Genomic DNA, 21,596 nt, shown 5'->3' with positions numbered 1-21,596 from the left:
GCCCACTAAACCAAACTTTTTTTGAAGCCCTGCTTTTCTGGGGCTCCAGTTCTGGATGCACAACTCTGAGTTTGAAATCATAACTGCCAGTCCATCCCATGCTTACCTGGAAAGATGGTGCCACATGAACAACAACAGTAGTCTTTTGGTCCCACATGAAGTTCATCCCTTGATTAGTTTCAATTACAATATAACCTCCTCTGAGGTCCACTTTGTAATTTTTCTCAGCTCCTGGATCAGTGGCTATCTCCTGAATTCTTCCTTCCAAGAGCCTTATTTCACTGCTCTACAAAGGAACACATACATTGCATGGAAGGAAATCAAACAGAAAACTTAGTGCAACAGCACTGGCACTCTGCCTCTTGTTCTTTGTCTTATTTTTCTGTCATCTTCACACTCTGTCTTGGTTCACTGCCAGATGTGTGAGCCACAGTCACAGATGCCCAGAGCCTACTGTCACAGATGCAAACACACACACACACACACACACAAATGCACATGCATGGAGTGCTGTTGACTCCTTGCATCTTTCCCCTCATCCACAGAAGTGTTCAATCTATGTTAACATCAAATACCTAAACCTTTCCCAAATTCCCTGCGTTTGCTTGCTGGCTGTTTGACTTCCTTATAGGTACTCTCTAGCAGCAACTGAGCTGGAATCTAAGAAGATGATACAATAATTACTAGAAAATCAAGACTGCAGCTCCTTAGTTATAGCCAGTTCTAGACAAACCTCAAAAATCAATGTGATCTTTAGGGAGCAGATGGAGTGTGACTTCCCACAGGCGTTGTTCTGAATCACAATCCGGAAGGTGCCAGCATCCATGTTATTAGGGCAAAAATCCTTAGAAAAACAGATAACATTTTATTAGATCTTGTCAGGCACCTAGACCAGTCATAAGCATTTTCAAGAGCTCTAAATGAATGACTCACTGATCTGACTTCTTTATTCACCAAAACTCTAGGAATTTTAGAAGAATCTGGTGGAAGATGACCTGGTGGCAGGTTCATACTTGACGAGGATTTTCAAAAACCAAAACTAAGGGCTTGTCATGGCAGCAGTCCAAAAAGGTAAAAATGTGTTTTATTAAAATTAGCAAAACCAACTGTAATTTGGGGATGACAAAATGTCTCACTGAGTGCTGTCCCATTACATGCAATTATTATGCATGAGGCTCACACGTTAATCTCTGTGTTCTTCTGTCACAACAAAAATAATGTCAGTCTTGGGTGGCTGAGAAAAACACTTCTCAACACCACACCAATTCCTTTCCCTTGAAAATGATGAACACAGTGCCCTCTTGTGTCACTTCTGAGGGTCAGTTTGCTTTGTTTTACGTGGAAAATCTCACTGTATCAGCTCTAGGTACAAGAGGAGGGGAGCAGGCTCTGCTCATCAGTGTTGGCATTTTTGCATAGGAATGCCTTTTAATTACCCAGACGGGAGCCTACAGTGTAAGCTGTGAAAAGCATATGGATGGGAAAGTGAAAATAAATTGATACCTGAGCTAGGATATAGTCACAGTCTCCCAGGAAATCAAACTTCTCCCCATCAAAGCTCATGTAATGCCCGTTTCCATACACAGTGCAGGTTCCCTTGCAGGGATTGTCCGTGCAGTTCCACTGCCTTTTGTTGCAGGTGCTGGGAGGCAAAATGCAAAGAATCACAATGTTTGCATGAAACATGGGCTTTCCTTAACCCCAAACAGGAGCAGAATAATTAAAAGTCTTCTTGTTTGCAGTGCCTTTTCAACTGTTCTGAGATCATGCCATGAGATGACACATCAATCAGAAAGGTCATGTTTACTACCCAGACACACTTATTCTGTTATTTCCTTCAAATAGATTTTAAATAATTGAGTCCTGGCAGCAGACAGTGGGGAGACAAATTCAAGGTGAAGAACTGAACGTTTCAACCATTTCTGAATAATAATCTGTGAGGAATCATGTTGCAGTTCTGTTACAGTCATGTGAACAAATATTACCTCTGTCTTTCCTGGAGTTTGGCTGAGGTGGAGAGAATTTTTTCCCTCAGCAGCCCTCATGGTGCTGTGCTTTGCACTGGCACCTAGAAAGGTGTTGGTAACACCCCAGTGTTTTGGCTACTGCTGAGCAGCACTCCCACAGCATCACTGCTGTCTCTGCAGCATTCTCCCCCTCACCAGTAGGCTGAGGGGGGACAAGGTTTTGGAAGGGGACAGAGACAGGATAGCTGTCCCCAAATGGCCAAAGGGATATTCCAAACCATGTGATGTCTGCTCAGCAATAAAAGCTAAGGGAATGGGGTGGCTGGGGTGGGAACAGAGTGGCAATTGTTATATTTGTTTTCTGAAGCCCTACTCCTTAGAAAGTGGGCTGGACATCACCTGCTGATGGGAAGTAGGGAATAAATATTTTCCTTTTCTTCTGCACACAGTCTTTGCTTTTGCTTTGTTAAACCATCTTTATTTCAACCCATGAGTTTTTTCTGTCTTATTTTGTCCTCAGCCTTGTTCTGCTTAGGAAAGTATTGATAGAACAGCTAGGTGGCCACCTAATGTCCAGCCAAAGTCAACCCACAACACTTTGACAAACCTTACCTCTAGTTCAGGAGGACTGTATACAGAAAATTTAGTTGTTACAGCCCTGATGCAGAGACTGCATTTTCTTTCCCATGTGTGTCCTCTTTTCATAAGAAAACTAAGCCCTCACTGCAATAAAACTTCTTAATAGCAACTTCTGTGATAGCAACAACTGCTTATCAGGTTTTGACTTCACATGTTAAACTTGATTGCCTGTACCAATGGTGCTTAGACCAAAGTGTTTCTAGCTCTTATTTTCTGTGCATCCATTTGGCAGAACTATATAGTCTCATCCTTGTTAAATAATGGATAAAGATTCAATGCATTTTACCCACCATGATCAGTAATAACAGTGAAATCTATGGCAGCATTATTGGATCCAGAAATTGGAGCAACTGGAGTATTAATTTATCCTGAGAACTATGCATCTGGAAGCACTGCAAGTCTCAAGGGAGGACCATTGCAATTCCTCTTTGAACAAATTCAGTCGTTTTTCAGGGTTCAGCTGTGTGCAACAGACACAGACTCAATCCCCCTTATTGAATGGGCAGCTGCAGACCAGCCAGGGTAAGGCTGGTGTTTCTGAAGCTGGTGGGAAAGCAGAAAAGGATGGAAATCATTTGACAGAAGATATTAGTTCTTGTTCTTCCCAAGTGCAGGCTCATGCAGCATGGTGCAGAGAAATACTTCCCCTTTTATTTTTACTAGCAGCCCAATGGCTGTCACGATGAAGAGGAAGGCTTCAAAGCACAGGCTGCCCCACGGGTGCATTATGGACTGACAATTTTAACTGTTACAAAGCAAACCTCCCTGGGATAACATACCATGTGTTGCAGTCCACTTTGATGGTTTCCCCAGGTTTATAAAAGTGTCCTCCATGGACACATGGGCATTGATCTTTGGGAATACATCCTCCGCTGCCATCCAATACCAGTCCATCAGGACACATGCAGCCAGAAACACATTCTGTGACATACTGCACGTTTGAAGACACAAGAAAAGACAATTTGTTAGTGCACAGAAAGAACAGGGAACCAGCAGAGGTGTGCTAGCTCTGGATGCCAAAGTTTTGGATTTTTTAAAAAACTCCTTAATTGCAAGCTAGTGGCAATCATGCTACAAATATCTCATGGATACAGTGTTAGCTACAGCTGCTGTGTTATCAGTGAAGCAGTTGGTGTGTGCCCAGCATAGCATGTTCCCATCAGTGCTTGATAAGGGCAATCCTACATGCCCAGCCGCGCTGTCCTGTGCCCCTGCTGGGAGGTGAATTCCTTACACAGTGCATGTCCTGCGTCTTGCAGCTTTTCTGACACTCTGATCCAGTCGCTCCGGGACCTGCAGAGCTGCAGTTGAAGTAATACATAGGAGCTGGGCAATCTGCAGTAGGAGAAAACATTTCAGGAAGGTAATTTAGAGAGAGCAATAAGGATGCCATCAGCAATTGCAAAACCAGCCAGAGGATTTCAGAGAGAAGCAGGTGTCTATCATTTAAAGTTTCTAATAGTTTTGCTTCTGCCCAATAACAGTGCAAGGAGAAGAAGGCAGATAACTTATAAGTTTTGGGAAATATCCTCATCTTCTAAAGAGTCTAGCAAGTCTGGTGACATTTTACAAAGACAAATGTTATCAATAACTAACACATTTCAGGGAGAATGAAAAAATGTGCAGAATACTAAAATGTTACAGAAAGTGAGAGATAACACAGAAAAACATTATAAATACTGGCTGACACCATAATGCCATTATTTAACAAAATCTCACCTTTTACCAAGACAGTTTCTCCAATGCAGTCTAATCTTCCTTGAATGCATTTGCTAAAGAGATTCCATAAAACAAAACACATCAGCTCTTTGCACGTTTCTCCCTCACTAGAGAGAAAGGCAGTGCAAAGCTTCACTTGTCACATGAATAACAAATTCCTATCAAAATGAATATTTGGTACAGCTATCAGTTTCACAGACATGAATTATCATACCCAGAAGGAAGATTAAAAGACCCAGCTCTTAAATACTCTTCCTTCATCTGCCACAGGTTTATTGTGTGTTTTCCCTAAATCAAGTTTTTTCTAAGCATCCATTTTCCACTCCATGAGATAAGACTAATACTTTCTTATATAAGAGATCTCTTAAATTACTAAATGAATATGTGATTACAAAATAGGCTAGAATCCTCAGCTGGAAGACAGACAGAGAATATATAAACATCTAAAGATATTAAAATAGCCTTCCCCTGGCAGTGGTTTGCATTGCTGCCCTAAGCTAGTTGAAAATGCAAACAATGACAATTGTTTTTCACTGCAAATGCAAGTTAATTGTGTCATTTTTAGTACTTCCCCCAAATTTTTCTCTCTCTCTTTAAAAAAAAAACAGTTTAAAAACTGAAATTTGGGTGGTTTTTTCCCAGACCATTTTTATTTTTTAAATAGTCTGCAGGATGGTGTGGTAGTTTTCACTTCCTGTTTTCATTCCAAAGCCTGAAACTCCTCCAAGCCTTCTGTGTTCTAGAAAGCTTGCTCCCACTGTTTATGGATATTTTTTTACAGAACAATGAACTTTGCGTAGAGACAGATTACAAATATTGATCTACTTAACATGTTTTCAGGTTCCTGTTTGCTAGCATAAACATAGGATCTTAACCTTTGTTGTGGCTGCACTTCCTGCCAGGGGAAGACACAGTCTAGGAGAAATTTGTCATGATTCCTAACTGAAAAATGATGCCATTCATGGATTGGGGCAGAGACTTCCCCTGCAAGCCCTGATGTCCCCAGGCACCGAGCAGCCTTTGCGTCATCAGAGCAACTCACCACATGAGTTTGTCCTCTTGGAAGGAGTTGCCAGGCTGAACAATCTTGCCTTTGTAGTAGCAGGGACAGTCATCTGGAGCTACACATTCCTCCTCATCGTTCAGGTAGGTGCCTGCAGGGCAAGCACAGCCCTCCATAGGCGCGATCTGAACCTTGCACAGCGGGTCAGGTTCATCCAGCGAGCGGCAAGACTGGTTACAGTGCTTCACACTATAGTTATAAACCATAGTCTCAGGACACTCCTCAGAGGGATCTTTGCAAGAGAAATAAAAGGGATGTATGGCCTTCTTTGTGCAATCATCTCTCATGATTTTAATATGTCTTTCTGCACACTGGTAGCCATAAATGTGCTTTTATCAAACCACCAGACCTTGTCTCCCAGGGATCTGGGGAAATCTACTTGCATAGCCTGAACTATATGACACTGAATACTGAAATACTCAGCAGGGTGAATCTTTTTGTAACTTCCACAATTTACATTTCTATCTTATGCCAAGAACTGAAACCAATAACTTCTGACTTGTTAAAATTTTATTTTCTGACCTTTACTGATTTCTTTGGCTGGGAATAACTTAAGAAATGACCGTATTTAGTAAGAGAAAAATTTTGATATTAAATGGCAGTGACAAGGAACTCTGCTAATCATTTGATGCTACCAAAGAAAGGGTGTTTCAGTTCTCACAGATGTCTTGAGGAAAACTTTTGTCGTCATCCTCTGGGGAAATGAGAAACAACAGTTTCTAAGATCTCTGGATGAACCAAACAGGTAAATACCAAAATCTAAAGAGCTCAACTAACCCTGTAAGACAGTACAAATCTGGTTTATTTTCACAGGCTGAGAGTATGCACCACCACCAAAGCTGTGTCATAAAATCTGCAGTACTGCAGATCCATTGGGATGACATCAAATTTTGTCAGGGAACATCACCCACATTAAGGCTGCATTTTTCAAGAAAGTCTGGTATCCAGATTCCTTTGAAATTCAATGAGAACTGGAGATCTAGTCATCTTGGGCCTCTTTCCAGTTCTGCAGATTTAACCCCACAGCTGTTTTTCAGACATACACAAATGCACTAGAAGGTCCAGGGGAGCTGATCATGGGCACCTGTGCTAATTAGCCTTGCAGCAATGCTAAGAACTTATCAGCAATAGGTTCCATGCTTAAATAAAACTCTCTATGGTTTTCCAGTCCATGACCGTGGCACACTTTCTTAGATTAGTTAGTGTGCTAGGCTTGTGTACACATTCAAAACTAGCACCTGTACCACAATAAACCAGTTGGATTTCTGGTCCTAGCTGGAGCAAACACATGTAAATCAGGCAAGCCATATTCTATTTTATAGGCATTCTTTGAAGATACAGCAAGTGGTATTTGTAAGTCAAAATAGGCCAAATAAAAAAGATATTAATAAAGACGTTGAATATGAATTTACATGTGTCTCAATTGTTAGCTATTAATACAACAAAATAATGTGTCTACTTTCTCCCTTTAAATTTTCATAGAGGAAGAAGATCACTTTTGATTAAAGTGAGATCTGGTAAAAGGTTACTTGATTGTAGTGCTCATGGTCACAGGAGTGACACACATCTTAGATGACAAATCACAACTGGAGGCATGAGTGCAGAGAACACGAGCATTCCAAAGATACCTTCAAGCTAGCTTGCACAGGGAGCACTAGAAAAGCAGTGCCATGGCTTAGCAAAGACTGCTCGCCCCAGTGATCTGCTGGGCGACCAGCAACTCCAGTGGTGGTTCATGCTTCTGCTAAAGAGTGTGTAACAGGTGAGCACAGTTAGCTAGCAGGGTTTGCTTGTTTCACACACTCTACTGACTGCAGTGCAGACATCTGCTTAGGATACAGCCTGCCTTGGATGCTGCCTGCAGAGTGGCTGCAGCTTCAGGAGCTGGAACAGTTTTTCCAACCCCCGCAATGGGACAGAACACAGAGTGAACATTGTGGCCCATTTATTCTTTCACTCATGAACAGTTCAACCTTCACTCTTATCACAGTCATGTTCCCAAAAGATTATTTCTTCTTAAATAAGTCCTAAAATGATTGTGCTGATTAAGCCCTTAGCATTTTTTCTCAAGGTTACTGCACTCTTTGAGTCAATATTACCTCCTGTGCCTTAAGAACACAGATTTCAGCCAAACCTATGCTGTGAACTAGTCTTTATTTGCCATAAAAAATGTCAGTAATTCTGTGTTGGGAACAAAGCTTTCAATAAACAGTGGCTGTGTCTAGTGCATAACTCTGCAGGGTTCTAGGACAATTTACTGTGGACTATACTGTGTTCCTTTGAATTATTTCAGCACAGGTTTGTGAAATTGTTCTTACCACAGTCTTAAATGCTTTTGAAAATGCATCATCCTAGTTACATTGTTTGCCTCTGTTAACTTACCCAGCTGGCCTCTAAGTCAGGTAATTAAATTGATCATAGCTGCATCAAGCTCCAAAATCATAATCACTGTTATGTTGTCTATTCAGATGTGCTATTAGTCAAGAAACCCATACATCTATTTTCATGTTGATACAGGAAAATCTCACTTGAACTATCTGACCATCAATGACAAACTGGAAATTTTGAAGCAAAATTCAGAATCCAAGATTGTGAGTTTTATTCTCAGGTCTTATGCCATCTTATAATAAATTCTGGCAATGCCAAAGGAAAATACATACATATGTGGACTCTGAACTCAGGATTTGGTGACAATGTGTATGTCCGGGAAACTTCTGTTCATTTTTTAGATAATCCTGAGCTGAAAATGCCTTTAAAGATTTTCACATTCTCAGATATCACCAATATATATTTATTAAAATACATTACTATTTTCCTGCAAGATGCAAAAATGCAGTTAATGAGAGTGATGTCATTTGTATTGTCTGAGACAAGAGGACTGAATATACTGTAAAAAAGATATTGGAATTAAAATACATGGGGAAGACCATGTGTTCAAAAGTAAACTAATTGCTAACTAAACCTAAACTAAAACTAACCCTAACTTCTGGTTTGATTTGGCTAATATGCCTTGTACTGTTTTGCTTCTCTGAGTACTGAATTCACCTAAGCTTTTACACAAGGAACATGCACTGTAAGAGCATTAAGCGACCATTAACTGATTTTGGCAGGATGAAGAATTTTATAGAATAAATGCTTATTTTTCTTTTTCAGAGACTCTCTAACTTGATGACTAAAGACAAAAGATACTGACTGCCACAAACAGGGCTATACTGAAGCTGTTCCCCCATATCCCTGCCCAAGGAATTTCAGTTCACATACCACAGACACCCTGCCTCCAGCCCTGCAGGGACATGCCTGCTGAAGCACAGTCTCTGGAGTAAGTAGAGAGCACACTGCACAGTGCAACTTCACTCTTCTCAGCATTGCAGGTGTCATACATGCATTTCTAAAGGACAGAAAAGGATGTGGGTATTATTATGTCCAGCTCATGGAAGAAACAGAGAAACATGTAGCAATTCAAAAGCAGTCAACCAGTATCTTTTTAAAAAGGTATCATTACCAATGAAAATATCTCTAAGAGAAAATGTATGCTAATAAATACTACGGAAATGTGAGAAATAGCAAATCAGTTACAGAAACTGCAATGATATTATGTCTAGCACTCATTAATAGATGAATAATAAGAAAGATGAGGGCACCTATAGTTCATTAAAACACTAAGAAATGTCTATACCAGCCTCCCATGAAGATGTACAATCTAGGACCTATATTGTCAAAATATATCAGATGAAAATATTGCACAGTGATGACTGGCACTTGTGTACCTATCTAGTGAGCAAATAAGATACACCCAATTACATGACAGGTGCATGACAGCAGATGGTTTCTAGAGAGCCACTCATATGTAATGACATTTTAAGAACTAGTTACGTAAGTATGGCTGGGATTTAAAGCTTCAGTTCTTTTTACTGTGTGAGCTGTACAAAAGAGCACAGACACAGCCAGTCACTCTAGAGCAGTAGGATCATACTGCATAGACAGTGACTTATCCTGCCATTACTGATGTTGTGGAAGAGGCTTTCATGAATCATAGTTTAAAATCTGATGAGATCAGCAGGAGTAACAGACATATCTATAAGAAACTGGTTATTACTTTTCCTTAATTGAAAATTGCAAAATCCTATTTTCTTTATAGTTTACATGAATTCTCAAGTATGTGTATTTTCCTCTGGGAGAGGTAACACATAAGCCATATTTGTAAAGGTATCTGAAGACATACTACATTCTAGGCAAAAATTTCGGGCTCAGGTATTTTCTCAGTAATTTGTATCACACACACACACACCCTGAATGAACTTTCTGTGTTTTTGCAGGAACTTCTTTACCATCCACATAAATGTGGCAACTCTCTAGCTCAACCAGCTTCCTCAGAGCATTATAGAGCTGTACACCAAGAGAACAGCTTCAGGCATTCAAAACACAAGGAGACCAACACAATTCCACGGTAATAAATGAGATATAAATAATGTAAATACATAGTCTCTCCCCAGATGGGAGTTTTGAACCAAGTCAGAGGAAATCTATGGCGCTGGTAAAACTCTCAGCTCAATTTGACACAGAAACACTGATTCTGCTCGTCAAAGAGTGAACAGTTTTCACTCTTTGAAACTTTGAAATCTTGAACTGATTTTTTTCATTTTGCTTCTGGGTCATGCAACAGATGCCAGTGATGACAGTCAATTATTTACACAGCTGTAGCCGAAAAGGCCCATCTTGGCACAAACTCTCATTTTATAATTTTTCTAATCAGCATCAGTGAATTTCTTTGTGACCAGTCACTACTGTAACCTATTTCAATCCCCTAGGCCAGACTAGCTTCATGGGGGATCAGTCTCTGGACTAGATTAAACGACCCATTTGGACCAGTGCCTTACCTTGATGTACACAGAAGGGTCTACAACAGAATGGCAGGCAGCAAACACACTGCTTGTATTGGACAGAAGAGCACACCAGTGCTGAGCAAATTTTTCTGAAGTGGGAAAAAATATCATTGTCCATAGTCACTTAAACCACATTACTGTCTGAATTAATATTCTTATCAGGTATCACATTGTACTAGAATGTCCTGAAGTGTTTAGATAATGCTGGATGGAAATACAGGTCATTAACATGTTAAAGGAATAAGCGTAGTTGGATGGACCTAGGATCTTCCTAGAAGAAAGGTTTCACCTTCCAAGTATTAACATTATTACTGCAGCTGGATTTGCAGAACATATACAAAACCTCCCCATTTTCACTGTTTTTCATCAAAATTTCCTAATTTTTTACAGTCAGGTAATTCCTTATAGTCAAGGGATAATATCAAGTATGTAATAATCAATGAGCTGTGTGGCTATGAACTGCAGCTTTAATTACATGTGGCAGTACCTAGGAGAGGTCAGTCCAAATCCTATATATATACAAATCCAGTCAAAGTGAGAAATCAGAGAGGACACCTAGTATAGTGCAATGCTTGCTTAACTCAGCACTGATGATAACTTCTTCCTCTGGACCTCAGCACAGCTGTAGCAACCTAGACTGGATGAAGAACTTGCCCAAATATTGGCAATCAAGTATGCTCTGCCTTAAATTTCTCTCACTGATGCTGTGTGTGCTTTTCAAGTCATCAGTGAATGTGTTCGTTCTTTCTCCAGTAGGGCTGTCTTTTTGTTTTGAAAGCAAAGCTATCATCTTAAAGACCTTCAGAACACAATGTTTTCTCTCTAGTAATAACCTCAAAGGCAGAGGGTTTTGATGCTTATGAGATTTCTAAAGCTTTTTTGATTATCCATCATATGAAAATTATTTTGCACTGATAAACCTGGGATGAAAAGCCTGGTACCTTTATCCACACTGTTTGAACAAGGATCTTCAAAGCTGTCCTCAACATCAAAACAGCTGGCTCTAGTTTTCCACGAGTTACCAAAAGCAGAAGCTGAATCTTCCACTGCTCCAGTGACTGTTCTGAAGTCATCAGTCTGGATGTTATTGAAATTGCCACAAAGACCTTGTGTGGGAGGCAAAAAAAGAAAAAGGCAAAAGAAAAGAAGAAATCGCTAGATGCATGAAAAAAAAATGGCTTCTAGATGAACACTCTTAGGTCGATAATGCACCTTGCCTGAGAGAAACCCATTTTCCTTCAGAGACTTCCTGATGTTCCCACAAATCAGATAGGACCCTGTATTTAGAGCGTAATTCTTATTTTTCTGCATTACAGTAGCACTTAGTGATAGCACAGGGATTGGAACTGCTTAAATGTGCTTCAGTAAACACTGGCAGACAGAGAATATCATCCCCAAAGGCTTAAAAACAAAGGAAATGGCAAGAGAAAAACAAAATGGGTCAGAGAGACAGGGTGTAATCCCATTGTGCATATAGGAAACAGAAGCACAAAATCTTAAATGGTGTCAACAGGAGATTGGTGGCAAAACCAAGAACATAGTCTGCATTTCACAAATCTCTGATGAAGGCCTGTTTAAACAGATGGAGTCTAAAAGATCTGCACACACTAAACACCACAGAGATTTTCTTCAGCACATTGAAGGGTTTAGCCTTTTGTGTCCTACCAGATGTGCGATTCTGAAAAGAATGATCGACTGTTATGGAGAGCTGCATTACGGGTTTCATTTGCACTCGAATCTGCACTCCAGCTGAGCTCAAGATTTTGATGAAAAATGTAGATTGTCTGAAGATGGTGATGCCATCTAAAGAAGAGAAAAAGAAAAAATGTTGTATGCACTTGCAAATCTTTATGAAGCTGAGTAAACAGGAACTTCCATTTGCTGGTGCATCCAGTAACACAGGGATTCCCAAGGAATCCCAGACCTACTATCCACCTAAAAATGAGTAGGGTCATGTTCTTTCAGAGAAATGAGAGGAAATCCCTCTGCAAATGCTACACTGTGGAAAGTGTGAAGAAGGGCGTTTACCTTTGTTTACGGGCAGCTTCACAATGAAATTGTTCATATAGATATTTCCACAGGAACATATTTTTATAGTCTGCAGGGAAAAGGAAAAAAGCCCATAGTAGTGAATGCATATGATGTGAGACAGACAAGAGCAACCTGGCAAGATTCATTAAGCATTAAGGAGTAATGTCTTCAAAACCTCATCCCCTCTCAGTGTCCAGACACCATACAGGAATGTAGGGAAGATAAAAGTGACCTACTATGTATCACTAATTAAAGTCAGTTACTCACAGTTCTTCCTAGTGTGACCAATACATTCTTTAGGCAAGTCATTGTCCTTGAAGTCCCACACTGAACGATCTCCCCAATCACCACAACTGTGTCATCAGTGTTCTGAGAAGACATGAAAAAGGTATGTGCAGACATTGTTAGCATGTTACAGGATGGGAGCTAGAAGAGAAAAAGGTGTCACTGAAAGGCTAAGATGGAGCAATAAAAGAACTGGGGTATTTGATCTCTAACTGCAAACTGTTAATTTCATTGCCAAAATGAATAATTTTCACTAATTTTTCTTTGCACTCTGGTTCCTTGTTATCAGCCTGTGTGGATTTCATTTGCAAGCATTCACAAGGAATTCAATTTTTTTGCAGAAATTTTGGCTCATCCACTTCCTTCTGACAGGCACATGTGAAGAAAACTTCAGAAGAAATGCTTGAATCAATGCTAATACATCCATTAAGAACATTTAATTAAAAAAAAATAGTTACAACCGTGTTGAAGCTGCAAAATGTTGAAGCTAAGCATTAGCAATTGACTTGCAATCCATTTCAAATTCAAAAATTTACGGGGTTTAAGACTGAGCATGTGTTGAAGTGCTTTGCTGGATTGGTGCCATTTAGTTAAATTAAGTCATATAAAGCTCCAGCATAGTTTAACGCCTCGTGTTACTCAGGAGATTTAGGAGTGAAAAGAGAAGTTGCTCATACCTTAGCTAAGACATAATGACAGTTGCCATGAAAATTGAATCTCTTATTATCGAATGTTGTTATATGGAATCCTCCATCTATGTGGCAACTTCCAGAGCAGGGCAGAGAGATACAGCTCCAGTGGCCTCCTTTGCAAGTACTGTGCAAAACCCAAAAAGCAGCAGTTAGAATAAACACAGGTTTAAGGGAGCAAAGGTGATACATCATTTGAATCTGCACAGATGCAGCCTCTTTGTCTTTTTAGCTCGTTATCTTGGCTTTTTATAAAAACCCAGTGGGTGGAAGCCTTTATATTAGGCCCTTAAAGTGTGATGGTTGAATTCATCTCAGTGAGAAAGTTAACTGCACTGGGCTTTGAGCTGGCTCACTCACAGACACACTGGGATGGGAAAGCAAGAAATGGTTTTCAGAGCCTAAATTGTTTACTTGACTTTTTTTAAAGAAAGAAAGAACCCCTTCAAGCAGGATCTTGCAGCATCTTGTGCTACTGATGCAACTGTTCAGCAGATAATTGTGGAGGACCTGGGATAATGAGCAATTCTCACACCTGTGCACACAAGAAGAAAACAGCCCAGCTACGTAGGCTTGGGCTTCGAGAGATGTAAGTGAGGATGTGGCAAGATGGGAACTACCCAAATCCCATTAAGTTCAATTACTCAAAATTTCTGGCATTTGAGGAGCATTTCCTCAAAATGCAGGTAATATTAATCCAAAGGGGTTTGTAGAACATTTGGCCATGCACCATACCACATTTCATTTCTCCCTATAGTAAAGCTTTAACCGATGGTCAAAAAATGATGTTATGTCACAGGAGCTCAGATAACACATACAAAGTAAGAAATAAAACTGTTTTGAGAGTAATATACCTAAGGTCTTATCACCTTTCACTAGTGCAGAATGGAGATGGGTTCAAGCTGGCAGGTTTTTTTCTAAATCAAGTCATTCTTAAGGATCAGGACTTCTGAGATCTGGCCTTTAAGTAGCCTTGTGGAGATCCAGATGTTGTTGGAAATGTCACTTATTAACATGGTATGACTTCTCACCTCACTCTAGTGGCCGAACTCTCTGAATTAATCACTGAAGAGTCTCATTTTTCTACATTCTGAAATGCTGAGCTCAGTTTTCACAAGCAGTTTCAAGTGAGGGTGGGTAATAACTATGTGTGGCTGAGGAATACCTCTAAGTTTTCCTACACTGTTGAAATTCAGAGCAAGGTTTTGAATAGTTATTTAAGACAAATGCCAGGAAAAGATTTAGAAAAAAAAAAAAAAAGGAGGAAAGTACAGAATGCAACTCATCAATGTATTGAAATAAATGCTTCTGCCTTGTTAGTGCAATCAAGACCACAACAGTACCAGTTCTGGCAGGGAGTGGAATAAGTTCCTCCAGATGAGTAGACTTTGCCTTGAAATGTACAGGGGCAGCTGTCTCTGGGGATGCACTTCTTGCTGCTGAGGTCATCAAGGATTGTTCCTGTTCAGACACATTGGCTAGTTAATATTTCTTTGGTGAGTCTGGGAAACACCAGCAAGGAAGATTAGAGTAAGGAAAAAATTCTGGAGTATTCAGCATTTCTTAAAATGAATGGGACACTTTTAAAGGAAAACGCCACACCAGGCCCTTTCAGATGTTAATGGATAGGAAATACTTCTCAAAAGAGTTCAAATGAAAGCAATGCAAAACTCAACATTTCCTGTTATGAAATTTTTCACTGTGAGCAGGATTATCAAGTGCCAGATTGCAAGGGTGTGAGCCAGTTTTCATCCTTTTCTAATAGTGAATCTAACAGAAATCAGAACCTCATCTTAGACTATTTCATGTGCAAATTTATACATGCACATACCTTGAAATGCATTTATGTTTTGTGCCACTTAAACTACAGCAAGATTTAGTGTCATAGCAGAGAGGCCTCTCAACAGACAACTTCATCTGCATGCTTACTGTCTAGAGAACACCTCTTCTCTTTCCACATCTGCACCATATTTTTCCTGTCTAGTCCTTAGAAGTCTTTCCCTCTCCTCCTCCAGTGTCAGGTTCTTGAATCTTTAGAGATCTGGCTCTTCCAAGAAGAATGTTGTTAAATTATGCTAGAAGAAACAGTTTATTTGTTGTGTGAAAGGGAACAACCTCCCTTTTTGTCCCTTGATGTGTGAGATCATGGGCAGAAGTGAGCTGCCTTACCAGGAGGACAGAAACAGCCATCTGTACATGGGGCTTTACAAATCTTGCTCCTTTCTGGATCTGCACATGTGTCAGCACAGGAGTTTCCACATTCCATGTACTCCATATTGTTTGGGCATTCCTGATCTGCAAGACCAAACCAAAATGGAGTATGTTAATGATGTATTTATAAGATCTCTCGAATTGTTGTGTCACCACCCAACTCCTTCTTCCTCCTTTCCTCCATATCTTGTTTGCAAGCCCTTCTATCCAGATATGTCATGTTTGTTTAACCTCTTAAAGGAACTTTTTATGGCCACTTTTACTTTATCTTTTGGACAAAACTGTGCTGCTGGGAAATATGAGCTATTTCACATTACTAGCTTAAGGTTGGCTGAGGTCATAATACAAGCAAAGAACACCAGAATCATTTGGGGAGTCATAACAGTTTATTTTTGCCTGAAGCATCAGTCCTTCTGGCATTAATTTGCTATCCCAATCCACACCAGCAGTCTGGGTGAACTACCTGTAGCCTTCCCCCTGGATTTACAGAGATTTCCTGCTCAGTAACTGGACTACTGAGTATGAAAACACAGGGTGATGTAAGTACAAACATATTGCACTTCTCAGTAACTACTTCTGTCTAGTTGTCAACATGTTGAAACAAGGCTCTTTATGAGTTAACTGTACATGGTAAATTTCAAAAAAAAAAAAAAGAACAGGAGAAAACCTAGTGGTAAGAAGGAGGTGGGCAATATCAAGGTATAGTTCTGATTTAAGAGCAAAATCAAGTTAAATTTGTAGAAGCTTTTCCATTAACAATGTTTCTGCCAAAGTACTTGCACAGATTGATTCAAGGTAGTTACCAGAGCTCCTAGCTCTGCTCTGCTGGGATCAGAATACCTGTGTAAATGTCTAACCTGAAAGAAATCTCCAGAGCAGCAGCTACTTACAGCAGAGTTCTTTGGTCCTCCATTCCCCAGGGTCTCCCTTCCTCAGGACACAGTCTCGAGAGTATTGATTTAAAGTGCTGCATATGCAGCTGGAAACCAAATCAGAGTGAGAAGAATTAACTGCACAGTGGCACATATCCTCAGCACAGGTCTCTATGTAGTCATCAAAGGCAACCACTCTGGGGCAGTTTCCAAAACGGGACATAAGTTTCTTGCATTGTTTTTTCTGTTAAAAAAAAAAAAAAAAAAAAAAAAAGGAAAGAAAAGCAATACTTGACATTTTACCACCTTTTAGGTTTTTGAATATATACCCCAAGTCTTGATGACACAATTCCAGGGTCATAGAATACTTCAGGCTGAAAGGGATCTCAGGAGATTATCCAGTCTAGCTTTCTGCCACGAGGTCCTTTGCCTTGGACTGGAAGCTGTCATTCAGTCAGGCATTTTCCCACTATCTATTTCTTTAACACTGTAATAGGATATTCTTTCATCTATAAGATCATAATTTTGCTCAAATTCATGTGTAGAGTTGTGAAAATTTCAGTTTAGTGCATGCTCTAAGACTTGTTTTAACAGTCTCTTCAACACTGTAGGTCGGGGGGGCTTGTACTTCTTGGTCCCACACACTTACATATATGCTGCATCTATTGTCTTTCCTCCTGGGATGTCTTCCAGTGTGGTCATCTGGGCTCACATCAGCACACTTTTGTGATGGATCCTCTACTTTGTGGAAGTTCCCAAACTGTCTCGGATGCATTTTATACCCTGCAAAAATCCCCAGATGCATTTCAGTAACTTCCTGCAATTCTTTAGATCAGTTAATGGGCTATAAAAATGCACTTACTCTTTGGGCTCAAAGGCAGTATGCACTTCATGAAATGCCCAAACTTAACCAGCATCCATACTATAGAGGATGACAGCCTGATATAACTTCTGTTGAGCTAGAGTCAGGAACCTGGGACAATTGTATCAAGGCCTGCTGTCAGCATGGACATTTAAAATCACACGAGACTCTTGACCTTTCTGTTGCTTCTCATAATTTCCAAAGACTTCTCTTTGTTATGGGTGTGTTTGATCTTACACACTTTTCTGTTTGCATGTGTAATAGTCATGCAGGTATTACATAATGGGATGCTGTTATAAATTTGGCTTAAGTCCTGCATCTGATATTCCAGGATGAAGGTTTCTTTCCACCCATACAACCTGCTGCAGGATTATAGCCTTAGCTATATCTGCAATATCTGAAGGTGTCAGTGGATGGCACCACAGTTTCTTCAAAGATACTTTGTGTTTTCTCTGAAGCTTTCTTTTCATTATAGAGGCAAAAATAATCACACGTAGAATGATTCAAATGGAAGAACAGAAAATGCACTTGTGCATTTCCTTAAAGTATGTTATTGTCAATGGGGATCCTGGCAATGTTGCTGCATGATAGCCAAGCAATTAATTTGGATCAAAATGGTTGGAGGCTCTTACAAATATGAAAAGAGCAGAAAATTCCAAATCATCTCAGAACCTCTTAAAATACATCTACCATATATGGAAATGTTCATATGCCTGTCAGGAGATCTGAAACCCTGCTCAGAGGAAACAGATACCAAGTTTCATGTCATGTATAAGGAGGTCTGTTCTGGATGGAATATGCTGTATTTATGACCTACCATCCAAAATCAAATCATTCTTCTGATTGCCATCATAGTTCCCACATAGACCACATATTTTCTCTTTATATGTTTCTTCCAGGTCCAACTACGAAAGAGGAAACACAGAGTTTAAAGGCTTTTCCCCACATCAGCAGCACTTGTTACAAAGTGATTCACAGCAGGAAAGCACAGTGGCAGAAGTTCTCATTCCCACTTTGTAAGCAGTCTCCTTTTCTGCTACAAATCTCTCATAAAACTTAACTGCAGACAGATTGAATTCAAATGGGAAGATAATCGTCCAGCAATTGTCGCTCCTACCCACTAAAGAGGTAACTGAAGCATGTTGAATACTGGACTAAGCCCTGGACTGGTGTCTCCCAGTACAGAGACACTGGTATACAGACATTTGGTACACCTTGCAGGGTACCGCAGCTCCTCTCTGGGCAGGTCAGATAACTGTGCTCTAATGCTGGATGCTAGAAAGAAGCAACTTCTAGTTAAGTTTTAGCCATATCTAAAGGGTTTTCTAGTCCACAGGGTGAATGGAAAATTATATAGCTCTTCTAGTGGTGGGTCTGCCCAGCATTATTTGTTTTGCCCATACTTAGTGGAAGTAAACAGCCAGGTTAGCACACTATTGCCTTTCTAGATAAAACTATTGCACCTTATCACTCCTACATGCTTGGGGGACACTATTGGTGCCACTCAGGTCCACTAAAAAAAGGCAGTGCTTTTGCTACAGTTGTGTCCACTCTACAGTAATGTACAGGTACTGCCTCTAATACTTTATGTTTAATTAGTATACAGGAAGAGAGAAAGAAAATACTTCAATAAATCAGAATTCCAATATCACATGATTACTTCCTGATATTTTTTCTCTCTATTCACCTTTTACCCTCCCTCTATCTCTCTGAATGACAAAACATGACACACAACTTGCATTTAGTTAATTCTCTGATTGTGAAGGATAAGTGTTCACACAGAAAAGTGTAAATGCACTGTTGCAGAAGAGAATATTGTAAGGTACATGTTTAGAGGAGAATTCCCACATAGCATGGCTTTGGAATGAAAGAGGCCAAGATCTGAATTGGTCACAAAGATTAGTGTCCCACACAAGATGTGCACAAGACAGAGTAGCAAGAGCTGGCAGGCTGTGTTGCTGCTGCTGCCCCATGGAGCAGGGAACTAACTGCAGATGTATTATATCCAGGTTTTGTCACATAAAATTAGCTGGAAAGGCCATGGGGTTGTGCCTCCATGCCCCTGCCTCATTAAACTATTACCTAGCTTGGTATTTGTCTATCAGCTTATGGATAGAGTGATACCTCCCTCCCACAATTTCATATATCAACACAGTGCCTGCATCCAGCCCTGCTTTTCATCACTGATGAGATTCACCAGGAGGAAAATAACTAACTGGCTGTTCATACTAGGAGAGTGTCAGCCCAGTTCCACTTGAGTGTCAGGCCCAGCTTCGAAGTGACTTGGAAGTAAGTACAGGTGTCCTCAATCAGGATGCTCTTCAAGCTGAAAGGCATGGCAATCCTGGAAATTCGAGGGAACAAAACAGATTGCAGCGAAAAAAAGAGTGATGAAATCCTCACAAATATATAGGAAGGAAAACTAGAGTTAAAAGGAACTAAGACATGGGAACGCTCTTTGCAAGGTCAGCCTTCATCTACACAATGCGTTGCATCGTCCACTGTGTCCTTTTACCAACCTTAACCCACAACACAACGTATTTTGTCTCTTGTCAATACTACATCAGCCACCTGACTGATAGAAAGCAGCCAAACCCAAGGACCTAAGCCAAAGGTTTATAAAGAGCAAGATGCCAATATTGGAAAATGGCCCTCCACATGAGGACACTGCAGGTTATCATCATCCTTCCAGGACTTCTTTGACGGTTGGGATTCACAAACAGCTCTGTTGTTACTCATGTACTGATACAACTCAGACCTACATTACTTTTCCATCTTACCAAGACAATTACCATTCATTTTGCAACAGCCTAGAAACTTAGAAATTCAGAAAATGGCTAGAAGATAGGAGATTTCTTGCCCCTTTGATTTAGGAACAACATATGGGCTTTGGTGCTATAATTACATGGAGTGGTGCTATTTTATATTTGGTTGTTTCTAGAAGGCTGTCAAGACAGTCCATATGTTTGCAATTTTCTCTCCAAAAAGATTGTGAGGGGTTTTCCCAGAGTTGAAGGTTGCCTAGGCCCTTCATAATTATATGCTAGGAGCAGGACTCTGCACTTCTCATGAGGACTGCCCTTAACATCGTGCCCAACTTTCAGCTATTGTTGCATATGATTTTTACTTATGGAATATTTTTACCCTTCTCTTTGTAGTTTCTATTGTGGTTCATTTCGAATTGGAATTAAAGGTGTGGGGTTTGACTTTTAAAAATTCTGCCTTTTTTTGTAAGAAGATCCCAGGGCAAGTTGTGATCTGCAAAGCAGTTCAATTTTCTAGACTAATCTATCTGGAAACAGAAAACTATTCCTAAAAGAACCATCTGTTCCTGAACAGCAACATACAACAGTAGGGTTAGTACCACAGAAATAATGTTTTGAGAAAAAGAAAAACCACTGAGCTTCTACAAAATCAAAACTTTTTTATAAATAAAATGTTGGGGTTTATGTACTTTCTTCCATCCCTCCCTCTCAAATCAAAGCGACATCAAGGAAACCTTAAAATACCTTCTGTTTTCGTAGCATACACATTGCTCTCTGCTTAACTTGTTGGTGTTGGTCCCTGGGAGATGTAGTTTTGTTTAAATACTTCTTGCCTCCTCCACCACTATGAGGGGGACTCTTCACAATACCCTGTTCAAAGAGCTGTGAACACCTCATACACAGCCACTGCTTTCCAGCCAGACCACCCAACACATAGCGATAAAAATGCAGCACAAAACAACAGTACAGTCTTTACTCACTTCTTCCCGTTCACTGTGATTCCTGTCTCCTTCACCTCCAGGACCACTCCATCAATGGTGACAGTGAAGTAGATCAGGTAGCTGCTCTTGGCACTGCGCCTGATCTGAATGTTAAAGTCCTGGTAGCTGTCATTGCAGTGTGAAGCGAAGATGTATGTGCAGGTTCCAGGAAAAGTAAACTTTACATGGTCAAATGTATGGAAGTGGAAATTCCCCCAGGTGGCACATTCACTCCTGCTGACAGTAGAGACCTGGACTAAAGGAAAAATCATAGTAGGGGAGCTTAGAAATTCTCCCCATATGAGGCGCTTACCCTTTTGTGGTTGAAAAACATTAAAGGGGCAATTTTCAAAGGCAAAAATGATAACTCCTGGAAGATACAAGCCTGTGGGAAGAAGTTTCATCTAACTGAACTTTTGAAGTCCATGACTTTTGAAGTCCAGAGATACCTGCAATGTGAGCAGATTAGCCCAGTCTCCTTTGAAGTTAACAGTGAGAAGCAGAAGAGGTTCAGCTTTCTCATCTTACATATTTGCCTAGCAAGAAGATGCTGAAAACCACAGGCATCGCTCTGTTGTCTAGAAAGGCTGTGTCTATATTTATGCTGTAGACATATTTACACTGTAGATA

The 21,596-nt window shown here is 40.2% G+C and overlaps 1 protein-coding gene across 2 annotated transcripts in view; it reads right to left on the bottom strand.

Annotated features, from left to right (window-relative positions):
- Window positions 1–21,596, bottom strand: part of LOC104689501 (mucin-5B) — a 41,811-nt gene that overhangs the window by 18,847 nt on the left and 1,368 nt on the right. For both annotated transcript variants that reach the window (XM_010399678.4, XM_039551954.1), the window contains exons 2-22: window positions 20,967–21,222; window positions 19,451–19,565; window positions 18,039–18,126; window positions 17,009–17,142; window positions 16,378–16,603; window positions 15,446–15,571; window positions 14,620–14,737; window positions 13,265–13,403; window positions 12,570–12,671; window positions 12,300–12,369; window positions 11,937–12,074; window positions 11,213–11,377; window positions 10,266–10,360; window positions 8,650–8,776; window positions 5,368–5,620; window positions 4,326–4,378; window positions 3,841–3,941; window positions 3,386–3,537; window positions 1,504–1,642; window positions 734–844; window positions 107–286 (exon numbers count right to left, since the gene is read on the bottom strand). In XM_010399678.4, the coding sequence (XP_010397980.3) occupies window positions 107–286; window positions 734–844; window positions 1,504–1,642; window positions 3,386–3,537; window positions 3,841–3,941; window positions 4,326–4,378; window positions 5,368–5,620; window positions 8,650–8,776; window positions 10,266–10,360; window positions 11,213–11,377; window positions 11,937–12,074; window positions 12,300–12,369; window positions 12,570–12,671; window positions 13,265–13,403; window positions 14,620–14,737; window positions 15,446–15,571; window positions 16,378–16,603; window positions 17,009–17,142; window positions 18,039–18,126; window positions 19,451–19,565; window positions 20,967–21,222 (2,888 nt within the window). The remainder of the gene's footprint in view (window positions 1–106; window positions 287–733; window positions 845–1,503; window positions 1,643–3,385; window positions 3,538–3,840; window positions 3,942–4,325; window positions 4,379–5,367; window positions 5,621–8,649; window positions 8,777–10,265; window positions 10,361–11,212; window positions 11,378–11,936; window positions 12,075–12,299; window positions 12,370–12,569; window positions 12,672–13,264; window positions 13,404–14,619; window positions 14,738–15,445; window positions 15,572–16,377; window positions 16,604–17,008; window positions 17,143–18,038; window positions 18,127–19,450; window positions 19,566–20,966; window positions 21,223–21,596) is intronic.

The sequence above is a fragment of the Corvus cornix genome, chromosome 5, assembly GCF_000738735.6.
Source record: "Corvus cornix cornix isolate S_Up_H32 chromosome 5, ASM73873v5, whole genome shotgun sequence".
Classification (NCBI taxonomy): Eukaryota; Metazoa; Chordata; class Aves; order Passeriformes; family Corvidae; genus Corvus; species Corvus cornix.
Note: the sequence above shows the minus strand (reverse complement) of the source record. Positions and strands in the feature narration are given on the sequence as shown.